This window comes from Salvelinus namaycush, chromosome 2, assembly GCF_016432855.1.
Source record: "Salvelinus namaycush isolate Seneca chromosome 2, SaNama_1.0, whole genome shotgun sequence".
Taxonomy (NCBI): domain Eukaryota; kingdom Metazoa; phylum Chordata; class Actinopteri; order Salmoniformes; family Salmonidae; genus Salvelinus; species Salvelinus namaycush.
The window spans coordinates 36,645,622-36,659,937 of record NC_052308.1 but is presented as its reverse complement, the minus strand read 5'-3'; the positions used below and the strand labels follow the sequence as shown (position 1 = coordinate 36,659,937).

Below are 14,316 nucleotides of genomic sequence, written 5' to 3'. Positions count from 1 at the left end.
ATCAGCTTTGTATGAGTAAAAAACAAACATGGCATGCTAGCTCCATCCTGGTGGCGCAGTTGACTAATTCCATGGATAAAAAACAGAAGATCATAGGTTACACTCTGGCACAATAAAAAAAGATGCCTTTCCATGTGTCCTATATGTTCTAAGCTATCAGTGTTTTTAAAAGTCATATTGAAACACTTTCTCAGGACGTTATGTAATTACCTTTAAATAACCTATAATTTACGTACTCAGAACGTTAATAAAACCTCCCAGGAAAGCTTCTCAGAATCTCTCTGCAACCTAAAAAATGTAAGTTTCCAGAACAGACCACGTTTTCACTTCCTTTCTCAGAACTTTTCGTTTTACCGGTCAAGATACTTATGGCTTCGTTCCCAGAACCAATGGGAAACCAAATACGTACGTTCCTACAAGTTCCAAGGAACCGAATGTGCTAGCTGGGTGGTATCTCCTAGAGGTAAACAGGAATAAAAGCTAATTTACATTAAACAGATACAGGGCATATTTTAAAGTGACAGTTCACTCAAATCAAAGTGTGTCTGAAATCGTCAGACTGCAAACTTTTAACAAGCTATAGGCTTTCTTTGGAGTTAACTAACACTTTAAGGTGTGCATGGAAGGGGAATGTGATCAGATATGTATTTTGATTGTAATAACGGGTGTAAAAATGAGGTCCATCCACTCAGCTAGTCCTCACTGTTGTATTGACTCAAGCGCTTCTTAGACTTGAGTTCTTGCAGCCATGAAGGAGACGAGTCCCCCCTGAGGGTCACACAAACATAGATCAAATGGTTTGCCTTGTAGCCAGCTATTGTTGCACATTTTGTACTAACAGCTAACTCATTTATCCAGCTAACTATTTCAGTCATCTGCATTGCTAGTTGTTATCTCATTCATCACATTTTGTTGATTCATGTTGAATAACATTTTAAAACTACTAAAATAACTTACAATGCTGAAAATGTGGTTTTATGCTAGTAAGATAAGAGCAGCATGTTGGGACTAAACTTACCCTCCATCTTTGTTCCCTACAGGGGGTAGCATCTGTGATGCCCCGGGTAGGAAGGAGGAACATCCGGGAGAGCGGGAGAGATGAGAGGGGGACGGAGCAAGACTGTCTGTCTGACTGTCTGTATCTGCTCCTTTAACTCCTCCCCCTGTTCGCTTCTTTAACTGGGCCTAGGAGAGGCAGTGAAGGTAAGAACGAGTCATGTTCTAAACCTTTTTGATAGTGCAGGGAACTCCTTACTAAGAAAAATCCTGCAGTAAACAATCACTTATCACCCATAATGCACTTTTTATGGTTTAGGAACTTTGTCATGCAGTATGTCCAGCAGTGCAGGTTTGATTGCATCTAAGATTACGCCCCAAAGGGCACCCTATTCCCTATATAGTACACTACTTTTGACCGGAACCCTATGGTCCTATGAACCCTAAATAGGAAATAGGGTGCCATTTGGGATGCAGCTTAGCCTCAGTCAATCTTTCAGGATGTAACATAGAGCATCGGTGGATTGAGAGCATCTACATACTGTACCTTGAGGGCGGACGGGTCCATTCCAGAAAAGAGGGGTATTCTCTGGGGCTGGGAAGGTGGTGAACATACCTCCCTCCCTCGGGGCTGCTCCTCATCAGACTCACAATCTCCCCTTGTTAGAGAGTCCACCTTATCTGAAAAAGGGGTATAACAGATGTTTGGTCTTGTGTGAATTACTTTTAATGAGGGATGGTTGCAATGACCCTTAACCTCTACCTCCTAGCCATTTGTGTATCTGAATGAAGGAGATTGGTGTAAGAAATATATGCCGCAAATTCCACCTAGCCTATTAGAGGGCAAGGTGTAGCTATCAACCTTTTGTCTAGAACTAATGTACATGATCTCTACAGATTTAGCTGCATTGGGATCCCGAGTGGCGCAGCGGTCGAAGGCACTGCATCTCAGTGCTAGAGGCGTCACTACAGACACCCTGGTTCGAATCCAGGCTGTATCACAACCGGCCGTGATTGAGCGGCGCACAATTAGCCCAGCGTCATCCGGGTTTGGCCGGTGTAGGCCGTCATTGTAAATAAGAATTTGTTCTTAACTGACTTGCCTAGTTAAATAAAAAAATGGGGGTAGGTAGTAGACAAATGGAATTGTCTACTAACCTGAGGAGTCACAGAACCTCCAGTCGTGGACGCGGTTTTCCTCAAGCGTTGCTGTGGTAGAGTTCTGATGGACAGCTCGAGGGGGGCGGGTCCTCCGACTCTTCCTCAGCTTTGCCCTTGCACGCTGAGCACTGGTGTCCAATAGAGGAGGAGAAATCTGTACACACACGCAGGGACAAGCAAAGTCAAATATCGTAGCCTACAAATACATAGTGAAAGTACCAGATAGGCCTTGACAAGAGACTTACATCAGGAAAGGCTAATGGCTCCTCTGTTTCTTCTAGTGGAGATGTACTGTTAGGCTCATCTGGTGTGACAGGGGAGACCTGTTCCACTGTCGTCTGCAGACTTAGGATGTGGGGAATAAAAAAACAGATCACAACAATTAAAATGGAAAACCTTTGTCCACTTAATCTGGTACTGCTCCAATGTGGGTTCACACAATCCATGTGTCCCCCCTGCAATATGTTTTATTAACCAGCAGATGTCAGAAGAAGTATACTACCTTCACTTTGTCTTGGTAGAACAAATGAACTACCTTCTGCGTACCGACCTGGTAGGCTACTTACTTATAGAATCGCAATGCTCCTCAGTGGCCGACAGCTTGACTTTGAGCCGATCAGAGTGCACAAATCTCCATGTGGGGGACCCGACAGGAGTGACAACAAAAAGCTAAAAAATATCTTACGCTATCTAGCGAATGACATGCTAACGGTTTATTTAACATTAGCTAGCTAGGAAAAAAAATGTCTATGGGCTGACACTGGCAGTTTGGGATTATGGAGAGTGAATGAAATTGTTTTTTTGCCATTTTGCTAGCTAGTTATCTAGCTGTGGCCATCTGGCTAGTATCAGGTGAACGGAAAGGCTCTGGAGCAACGAACCGCCCTTGCTGTCTCTGCCTGGCCGGTTCCCCTCCACTGGGATTCTCTACCTCTAACCCTATTACAGGGGCTGAGTCACTGGCTTACTGGTGCTCTTTCATGCCGTCCCTAGGAGGGGTGCGTCACTTGAGTGGGTTGAGTTACTGGCGTGATCTTCCTGTCTGGGTTGGCGCCCCCCCTTGGTTTGTGCTGTGGTGGAGATCTTTGTGGGCTATACTCGGCCTTGTCTCAGGATTGTAAGTTGGTGGTTGAAGATATCTCTCTAGTGGTGCGGGGGCTGTGCTTTGGCAAAGTGGGTGGGGTTATAACCTTCCTGTTTGGCCCTGTCCGGGGGTATCATCGGATGGGGCCACAGTGTCTCCTGACCCCTCCTGTCTCAGCCTCCAGTATTTATGCTGCAGTAGTTTGTGTCGGGGGGCTAGGGCCAGTTGGTTATATCTGGAGTACTTCTCCTGTCTTATCCAGTGTCCTGTGTGAATTTAAGTATGCTCTCTCTAATTCTCTCCTTCTCTCTTTCTTTCTCTCTCTCGGAGGACCTGAGCCCTAGGACCATACGTCAGGACTACTGGGCATGATGACTCCTTGCTGTCCCCAGTCCACCTGGCCTTGCTGCTGTTCCAGTTTCAACTGTTCTGCCTGCAGTTATGGAACCCCTACCTGTCCCAGACCTGCTGTTTTCAACTCTTAATGATCGGCTATGAAAAGCCAACTGACATTTATTCCTGATTATTATTTGACCATGCTTGTCATTTATGAACATTTTGAACATCTTGGCTCTCTCTAATTCTCTCCTTCTCTCTTTCTTTCTCTCTCTCGGAGGAACTGAGCCCTAGGACCATACGTCAGGACTACCAGGCATGATGACTCCTTGCTGTCCCCAGTCCACCTGGCCTTGCTGCTGTCCCAGTTTCAACTGTTCTGCCTGCGGTTATGGAACCCCTACCTGTCCCAGACCTGCTGTTTTCAACTCTTAATTATCGGCTATGAAAAGCCAACTGACATTTATTCCTGATTATTATTTGACCATGCTGGTCATTTATGAACATTTGAACATCTTGGCCATGTTCTGTTATAATCTCCACCCGGCACAGCCAGAAGAGGACTGGCCACCCCTCATAGCCTGGTTCCTCTCTAGGTTTCTTCCTAGGTTTTGGCCTTTCTAGGGAGTTTTTCCTAGCCACCGTGCTTCTACACCTGCATTGCTTGCTGTTTGGGGTTTTAGGCTGGGTTTCTGTACAGCACTTCGAGATATTAGCTGATGTACGAAGGGCTATATAAAATAAACTTGATTGTCACGTTCCTGACCTGTTTTCTCTTGTTTTGTATGTGTTTAGTTGGTCAGGGCGTGAGTTGGGATGGGCAGTCTGTGTTGTTTGTTCTATGTGGGAGTGTGTTGGTTAATTAGCCTTATATGGTTCTCAATCAGGGACAGGTGTTTTTCATTTCCTCTGATTGAGAATCATATATAGGTAGGCTGTTTTACACTGTTAGTTTGTGGGTGATTGTCTTCCGTGTCTGTGTATGTTGCGCCACACGGGACTGTTTTCGGTATGTTTGTTCGTTCGGTTTTTGTGTAGTCTGTTTTCCCGGTTCGTGCGTTCTTCGTGTTACATGTAAGTTCTTACGTTCAGGTCATTCTACATCGTTTATTGTTTTGTTAGTTAGTCAAGTATAGTTTGTTTTCGTCTTGTTTAAATAAATATCATGTCATATCACAACGCTGCGCCTTGGTCGAATCACTACTCCTCCTCTTCGTATGAAGAGGAGGAGGAACACCGTTACATTGATTGATTGATCAACAAGGGCTTTCTACAACAATAGCAACATTAGTGCAGCTAGCTAGTTAGCTAACATTGGATACCTAAAAAGCTAAATACACAGGGACTAGCATTGCCAAACTAAGCTTAAGAATGCAACACTACTGCCACCTTCTGGTTTGGAGTATTTTAACAAGGCTGATGGCTTCAAAGTCTGTGCGGTGTGAACACAAAAGCGATTGACTGCTGACACACTGTTCAGAGGGGCTGAGTGCTCTCGGCAAGCAAACATTTGACAATCTTACTGGTGTGTGGGATCCTTAAGACTATTGACATGCACCCATAGTGTAGTTATGAGTAGTATAGGGCTATTGTACGGTGGTTCTCCTGTACCTACCTGTCATCCTCAGACAGTCTAGTGTCACATCCCCCATACTGCTTGTCTGGCTCTCCACCAATCAGAGCCTCTGTGTCATGTCCCTCTCCCGCCCCCACACAGCACTTCAACTGCTCCTGATGAGAGAAAGAAAGAGAGAGTTATCAAAACTTTAGCTAAGTTTCATGAAGAGGGACACTATGCAGGGAGCAAAACAGATACCGATACTCAGCTGACACTTTTGCCTAGAGGGCCTATATAATGTTAATGTAAGGAGCATTCCCCTAAACGTGTGGGGCGACTAGGAGAGGGGGTTGCAAGAGAACGCTGTTGAAGAGAGCACATGAATCCAAGAGCGTTCATCACAACAGAGAAAGAAAGAGGTCAAACAACCAGCCAAGCATTAATATTTTAATGAGCTGGTCACAGAGGGTACACTGTCCTCAAAAAACACCACCCTGACACACACGATTACACACGCACGCGTGCACGCACACGCACACGCACACGCACACACACACACACACACACACACACACACACACACAGGCATGTACACATTAACAGACACACTGACAGTCACACACATTCTTTGACCTCACCTCACTCTAGTGTTTGTCAAGGCGCACATGCCAATCTACTGTCGTTTTTATGTTACCCAGCAACAAAACCAACCAGTTGAGACTGGTGGGAGGAGCTATAGGAGGATGGGCTCATTGTAATGGCTGGAATGGAATCAATGGAACGGAGTCAAACATGTGGTTTCCATATGTTTGATCTGTTTGATACCGTTCCATTAATTCCATTCCATTTATTTAATTCCATTCCCGTCCTCCTATAGCTCCTCCCACCAGCCTCCACTGAAACCAACCCGGTGTAAATACAGTGGGAGAGGAACAGCTTTTGATTTGGTAAACATCTTTCTTCATAACTCCTTTACTGCCTTGATTGCTGATTGATTGGGTGAGTCGGGCTACACACACACACACACACACACACACACACACACACACACACACACACACACACACACACACACACACACACACACACACACACAGAGAGAGAGCGGGAGCTATTTTCTCTGTCTGACTTCATTTGCACAATGCATCTGGCCTGGATGGCCTTGTCACTGTGGAGATGAATCAACCTCTATCAGTAGATTTGCCTACAGTACAGCAGGCTATGTCCTCATAGAGTAAGCACAGTGACAGACAGGAGGACTGGGTCTACTTCGGCCCTGTCTCAAATGACACCCTATTCCCTATATAGTGCACTACTTTTGACTTTGTCTCCACAACCCTGTCTGGTATGTACAGTAGCTGAGTTAAATTGCCGGTGTTACACCGGCAGCTGTATAGCAGTCCAGAAGGCAGCTAGCCTAGCAGGTTCACAAATCTCTACCTGTGTACATAGAAAGCTTACAGTGTATTAGGTGGGCAGTAATATGTAACCAAATTAGGAACTTAGGACAACTATAGTGAGTAGACCTAGCAATGTGGTATGAAAATAGTTTTGTTTTTTTAAAAGCCACTTTTTTACATTAAGGGCAAGTTATCCACATGTACAGCGATAATATCATAACTAGTGTATATCGATTGCAGTAAGTCATTCAAAAATAAGGAGTCATTCTCCTTCAGAACAAGGAGTCCTTCTATAATAAAAATATAATACATTTAGCAGATGCTCCTATTCAAAGCGACTTAAAGTAGTATACGCAGAGGTTATCGTATGGGTGGCACCACTGGGAATAATGTTCACATCTTGGGGAGAGATGTTATGACACAGCCAAACTATTTTTGCGGGGATCAAAACAGCATGAGTATAATAGGTGGGTGTGGGGCGAGGGTTACAAGTCAAGACAGAGCAGGATTCCTGGTAGTGCTCCGCAGTCACACCTCATTTAAACATCTTTACAGTATAGTATTGGGGGGCTTAAAGCCATCCAGACTGAAATACAACCTAATGCTAGCTAGCATGTCCTCTAAAACATGCAGCAATAAATTACACAGGCACAGACACACCTCGCTAAGGGGTGTGGCTTAAAGCAGTGTTGGGGAATAGAGAACTATATGTAGGTCAACTATACTGGACAAAAATATAAATGCCGCATGTAAAGTGTTTCATGAGCTGAAATGAAAGATCTCAGAAATGTTCCAAAAAAAGAAGCACAGAAAGCTTATTTCTCTACATTTGTTTATATCCTTGTTAGTGAGCATTTCTCCTATTCCAAGATCGTCTGAGACCAGCCACTTTAACTCAGTGAAATCGTTGAAGTTGTTGCGTCTATGTTTTTGTTCAGTATAGTAATTTCACTCCATTTTGCTGTAGCTTGGTGATAGTCAAACTAAATTCAAAATCTAGGTAGTGTTTTCAGTAGTTAATTACTTTTTTGCCATGTAGCAGTGTAGCTAACTACTGGAAATACACACTACCTTTTTCCCACAAAGAAAATAAAATATGGGTGAAGTAGGCAAGCATTTCCTCTCTTTTTTGGCATCAGACTGGCCTTATTCTCACTTGAAACAGTTTTGGTGTTTAATAGGCTAAATTACACATTCTGTTAACATTTGACTCCAGAGCAGACTGTTCTTGCAATTTGTAGTCTATGACATTTCAGATTTAGATGTGATCATCACAAAGTAGTTTGGATGCAGTGAACTACTTTTTCAAAGTAGCTTTAGTTAAGTAAACTATATATTCCTTATTAAGGGTAGCTTTAGCGTAGCTTCACTTTTTCCAGTGTGAAGCAATTGGTAGCTTGGTATACTATATTTTCAGAGAAGCTTCCCTATCACTGGCTAAAAGTGAGGTTAGCATGAGCAGACACATTATGAGTAAATTCATAGCAGGGAACAAACACACACAGCTGTGTTTCCATGGGCCTTATCTCTATCCCTCAGGCCTTGTGTTCCCACGTTCACACCACTGACAGAGGGAAATGCTAACCGTATGCATACTGATAAACAGCACACACACACGCACACCGGCATATGCCATAGGCCTACACAAGCCTCTGAGGGGTCGAGAAGAAGGATTGGAATAAGCAACAATAGGTAGAAAGGTGTTGGAGGGATAGAGGTGGAGAAAGAAGCGTAATTAGTGGCCCGACGGACTATGGAGGGAAAGAAGCTGTTCGGCTAAGTATCACTTTTATGTCCATGTTCATTCGAAAAAGGTTTTGGTTAAAGTGCAGATAATGACATTGTTCAGACAGGTTCTCTTACAGCGCTGGTGTCTGCTGCCCGTCTACGCAGCGTCATCCGCTGGCGACTTCGGACAGAGAACAACCTCAGGGATTGCCGGCTCCGGGAGGCAAAGCTACGCAGAGGGGACACAGCCCTGTCGAACCTCCTGCCCCCTCCCCCACCTTCTCCCTCATCCTCCTCTTCCTTCTCCTCCTCTTCTTCTTTTACCACCACCACCTCCTCCTCATCTCCCCAGACTAAGTTCAGTGCCCCCTGTAGGGAACGACGCACGCTGCCCACCCAGCCAGAGACATGGACCTGGGCGGAGGACAGTTTACCACCCAGGTACTGCATGGCTGTTGGCTACCACCGTGATGATGCTGACAGGTCACCGTGCTGACAGGGTCACCATGGAAACCAGTGAAACGTGGTAACCAAGCGTCAATACTTTAAAAAAATGTGGATTAAGGTTTGAGGTGTTGAGGTCGAGATAACCCTCTCCCCTGGCAGTGTTATACTTCCTGGTGCAAAAGTTCAAAGATGGCGGTGGTAGAAATTGTCCTCCTCACAGAAAGTCCACAGGGACCAGTACAGGTTGAGTTCATCAAAGTCTGACTTAGGTCCAAAGTGTACTGCTAGGGCAGGATCCATCTTATCTCCTCATGTCCTCCTGTATAAGCCTCACTCCCGCTTCCTGAAACAACTCTTCTTCTTTAGCCCTGTCAATCATTTGAACTGGCCAACCGTGTGCTCAGAATACAACAAAACCCTCCAATGACACCACAGTGCTCACTACAATGGATCTGAGCACACACAGTGACAACTAGACTGACAAACACTAAGAAACAGCCTGAAAGTGAAAACGTACTAAGTTATAAATCTATGACTCCTGTTGCAGCTGATAGACTATTTTCCTTATTGTATGTATTGTTCTTGTTCAATGCCCAGCCAGCCTTAAAAATGGACTACGTAGAACTACTTTAGCTCTCACTTATGTTCTTTGTCTATTAAGTCTCTTTCTCTCTCTCTTGCTCTGGCACATTCCCTCGTTCACACACACACACACACACCAAACCTGTCCGTCTCTCCTGCAGTTAAAACCCCCTGAACTCCCAGGTTCTCTTTGACCCTTCCTCAAACTTCTTTTCGGAAAATGGGATCAAATGGGAAAATCAGATGGGAATCCTGACCGCTTCGGGTATCCATCCATGCACAGCCAGGTGAGATGAGCTTCATTCGCTGCTTTGATCTCCACAGAGCTGAGTGAATGTTCCCAACGTTCCCAGAGAACAACAAACAAAGCTGGGCTCTGTGTTAAGAAGTAAGGTGGAAAATCCCACAGGAAGGTGAGGCTGGGCCAAGGTGCTGCTCTGCTCTCGCCTCCCTCTCGCCCTCTTTCTGTGCTGTAGGTAAGGGCAGGTGCCGGAGTGAAAAGCCTACCCTTTTCAGGCTAGGGGAGGGAGAGAGAGAGAGAGAGAGAGAGACAACAGGGAGAGAGGGAGAGAGGGAGAGAGGGAGAGAGAGAAAGAACTGAGAGAGAGAGAACAGAGAGAGAGCGAGAGAGAGAGAGCGAGAGAGAGAGAGAGAGAGACGAGAGAGACCAGAGAGAGAAACAGGAAGAGACGGGAAGAGAGAAGGATAGTTATGTGGAGAGAGTATGTGAGGTAGAAGTAGGGAGAGAGAGACAGCAGAAAGAGAGAGAGAGAGAAACAGGGAGAGAGAAAGAGAGTTATGTGGAGAGAGTATGTGAGGTAGAAGGAGGGAGAGAGAGGAAAGGGAAACAGTGTTTGTGTGAGAAAGAGAAAGGGGGAAGAGGAAAAGGAGAGAAGGGGGAACTTTGCTGTCAGTCCATGAGCCCTCCCTCTCTTGCTGTGTGCGTCTTTGTGTGTGTGTGTATGTGTGTGTGTGTGTGTGTGTGTGTGTGTGTGTGTGTGTGTGTGTGTGTGTGTGTGTGTGTGTGTGTGTGTGTGTGTGTGTGTGTGTGTGTGTGTGTTTGTGAGAGAGAGAGGGAGAGATAGAGAGAGCAAGAGTGAAGGCGGCACTCTCTCAGCAAGGGGTGGGGTGACAAGAGACGGAGGGAGAGAGACAGAGAGCAAGAGCTAGCTTGAAGTACCATGTATGGTATTTATGAATTGCTGTCTTGAGAGAAGTGAGGTTGTTGAACAGTGTTGATAGATGGGAGGGTGTGGGGAGGATTCTAATCTATTATTAAGTTATGCTAGCATGCCTTCCACTACTACATACTGCCCATCTGTCTGTCAGTCAGTCCGACAGTCAATCCATCAATCAATCAGTGAATCAGTCAGTCTGAACGGGCCTCTCATGGTTGGCTGCTCAGCCTGGGGTTTGGATAGCAAACACTCAAGACCCTTTGGACACTATCCTCTCTCAGCCCACATAAAAAATACTACAGTTTACAATAGAATACTACAGTACTTACTATAGAATTCTATAGTGAACTGTATTATACTGTAGAATACTATACTACACACTGTAGTATCCCTCGATCATGTTGTAGTATACTATAGAATACTATAGTTAATACTACAGTATTATCCGCATTAATTTGCATATACCCTGCTCATTCCCCTCCCCCATATCACAATTTGTGCCACCCATAAGTGAGAAACCTACATGCCAAGTATAGACCATATATTGTATCCATGGAAAGTAATATCTGCAAAAACACTACAGTAAATACTACAGTATAGTACAGTCCACAAAAACACTACAGTAAATACTACAGTATAGTACAGTCCACAAAAACACTGCAGTAAATACTACAGTATACCACAATCTGCAAAAACACTACGTTAATTATTATAGTGTATTTACTACAGTTCCATTACTATAGTATTTATAATATAGTTATCTGTAAACAGTACAGTAAAGTCTGCAAAACTCTACAGTGAATACTATAGTACTGTATGCATGCTATAGTATTTTTTTCATGTGGGAGACCAGTAACAGACTTCCTCTAGCTCTAGCTTACTCTACTTTAGCTCTAGTTTATCTCTAGCTTACTCTACTTTAGCCCTAGCTCCGGTCTAGCTCTACCTTACTCTTCTGTAGCTCTAGCTTACTCTACTTTAGCTCTAGGTCTAGCTCTAGCTTACTGTACTCTACTTTAGCTCTAGGTCTAGCTCTAGCTTACTGTACTCTACTTTAGCTCTAGGTCTAGCTCTAGCTTACTCTACTTTAGCCCTAGCTCCGGTCTAGCTCTACCTTACTCTTCTGTAGCTCTAGCTTACTCTACTTTAGCTCTAGGTCTAGCTTACTGTACTCTACTTTAGCTCTAGGTCTAGCTTACTGTACTCTACTTTAGCTCTAGGTCTAGCTCTAGCTTACTGTACTCTACTTTAGCTCTAGGTCTAGCTCTAGCTTACTGTACTCTACTTTAGCTCTAGGTCTAGCTCTAGCTTACTGTACTCTACTTTAGCTCTAGCTCTAGCTTACTCTGCTCTACTCTAGCTCTAGCTTACTCTACTCTAGCTTACTCAACTTTAGCTCTAGCTCTAGATCTAACTTACTCTACTCTACTTTAGCTCTAGTCTATGTCTAGCTTACTCTACTCTACTCTAGCTCTTGTCTAACTCTAGCTTACTCTACTCTAGCTCTAGTCTAGCTCTAGCTTACTCTACTCTAGCTCACTCTAGTCTAGTTTACACTAGCGCTAGTCTAGCTCAAGCTTACTCTACCTCACTCTACTCTACCTTACTCTACTCTAGCTTACTCTAGTCTAGCTCACTCCACTTTACTCTACTATAGCTTACTCTACTCTACTCTAGCTCTAGTCTAGCTCTACTGTAGTTCTAGTCTACTCTACTGTAGTTCTAGCCTACTCTACTCTAGCTCTACTCTGCTCTACTCTAGCCCTACTCTTGCTCTACTCTTGCTCTACTCTAGCTTTAATCTACTCCAGCTCTACTCTAGCTCTACTCTAGCTTTAATCTACTCCAGCTCTACTCTAGCTCTACTCTAGCTTTAATCTACTCTAGCTCTACTCTAGTATTGCTCTAGCTCTACTCTACTCTAGCTTTAATCTACTCTAGCTTTACTCTAGCTCTACTCTAGTATTGCTCTAGCTCTACTCTAGCTTTAATCTACTCTAGCTTTACTCTAGCTCTACTCTAGTATTGCTCTAGCTCTACTCTAGCTTTAATCTACTCTAGCTTTACTCTAGCTCTACTCTAGTATTGCTCTAGCTCTACTCTACTCTACTCTAGCTCTTACTGGTGAAACCTGACTCACCTACATCCCTAAAGTTATAAAGGTCATATTAAATAGAACATATTATTTTATCTTCACTGAAGCATTTTCATTTTGTTTTATATATATTAATTACAGCCAATAACGATTCAGCATTGATAAGGGATTTGCTGTAACTAGTAATGTGTGAGGGATTGCCATGACGTGCAGTAAATATGACTGGACTCACTGAACGGTAACTTCAGTTTTTATTCCAGTAAATGTAGTTTGGTTATTTAGCACCACTTAGTGGACTAAATGGTAACTCACTCATTCAAAGAAAAGGGAATTAAGGAAGTGAGATAAATATAAGGATAACATAGACTTGGATAGACTTCTCACATGACACAAAGCCTGTTTCAGCAGGCAGCACCAAGGGCTTTAAAATGGAGAATGCCCTATATAGCGTTACCTTCCCCTGTCACAGAAACCATTTTATGGCAAAAATGCAAAGCAGAGCCCACGATCCAACTCTATGAATGACAAGTCTGTTTTGCACACAAAAATTCTCTCTGCACTTCCATGTAAACACAAGAGTGTACTACAATAGAACGAGGAAGTAAGGCAGAAAAAAAAGCCACACAACAACAAAGAAAATGTGAATCACTGATGACGGGGAAAATACTTTGAACATGACTCATTGAAAAGAATAGTTCTGCATTAGTCAGCCTACTAAAAATACCACATTGAAGCAGAGCAGCATTTGCTACACATAAATGCGGTGGTAATCTCAATACAAAGCAACAGGAGCAGTCTCCTTATGTTTGTTCAAAAACATTGCATAGCTCTAGAATTGCTTTCATATACATCTGTCACTCAAACCCTTAATTCAAATTCAAAATGTTTGGTGTTTGCATAATCAAAATACTAACTAGATCATGTGGCTAGTTGATACTTCTCAATCCTACCAATGTGCATGGAATGTCTTCACTTTTTTAGCAGTGACTCTTCCCAGCGGGTAGAACCAGATTGATATTCAACATTAAAGCTACATTCTTTGTGTGGTGCGTGTGGATCAATAGAGATTACATTCATATTTAACCATGTTACCTGCCCTGAATTCTCTAGCTCTCTTTTACACTGACGGAAAGTGTAACCGCTTTCAATGTGGCTGTTTGTTCTTCTATGAGAAAAAAAGATCACTCACCCATAGAAGCCTCAGGTACGACAGACACATTACTCCTCTCTTATTCCCCTTCACCAGTTTATCACTCTGTCTCTGAACACAATCTATCCTCTCTTCCTCCTTTATCTCTCACTCTTAGGTCGGTATTTCCTTCCTGTAACTCTCCATTTCCTTTCCTTTTTCATATCTACAGTCGCTAGTGAATGTCTACACACCCGTTGCACAGTCTTCACATTTACTGTTTGCTGCCTTAAAAAACGAATCTAAAAAGGGATTAAATTCGATTTTTTTCACTATCAATCTACACAACATAGTCCACATTTTCAAAGTGAAAAAGAATGTGTAGAAAATGTTCTAAATGACTAAGAAATACTATATCAGGATGCACTGACTCCAACTGCACTGTTGGAACTAGGAACACAAACATTGCGCTACACCCGCAATAATATCGGCTAAATATGTGTATGTGACCAATAAAATATAATTTGATTTGATTGTGTATGTCTTCATACCCCGTGCGTAATATGTAAATCGGGAGGTGCTGGAACAAAAAGTGAGCGCGAGGGAGGTGACCTGAGGAGTT

At 43.5% G+C, this 14,316-nt stretch overlaps 1 protein-coding gene across 3 annotated transcripts in view; it reads right to left on the bottom strand.

Moving 5' to 3' along the window:
• Positions 1-14,316, bottom strand: part of LOC120062549 (beta-crystallin B3-like) — a 37,230-nt gene that overhangs the window by 14,974 nt on the left and 7,940 nt on the right. Inside the window, exons 1-6 of one of the 3 annotated variants that reach the window (XM_039012622.1) lie at positions 13,755-13,852; positions 5,193-5,308; positions 2,403-2,502; positions 2,155-2,311; positions 1,544-1,677; positions 1,019-1,185 (exon numbers count right to left, since the gene is read on the bottom strand). In XM_039012622.1, coding sequence (XP_038868550.1) covers positions 1,019-1,185; positions 1,544-1,677; positions 2,155-2,311; positions 2,403-2,502; positions 5,193-5,308; positions 13,755-13,784 — 704 coding nt within the window. In that variant the 5' untranslated portion in view covers positions 13,785-13,852. Of the gene's footprint in view, positions 1-1,018; positions 1,186-1,543; positions 1,678-2,154; positions 2,312-2,402; positions 2,503-5,192; positions 5,309-8,398; positions 9,651-13,754; positions 13,853-14,316 lie in introns of those variants that run through there. The other 2 variants (XM_039012612.1, XM_039012604.1) reach the window with 2 other exon arrangements.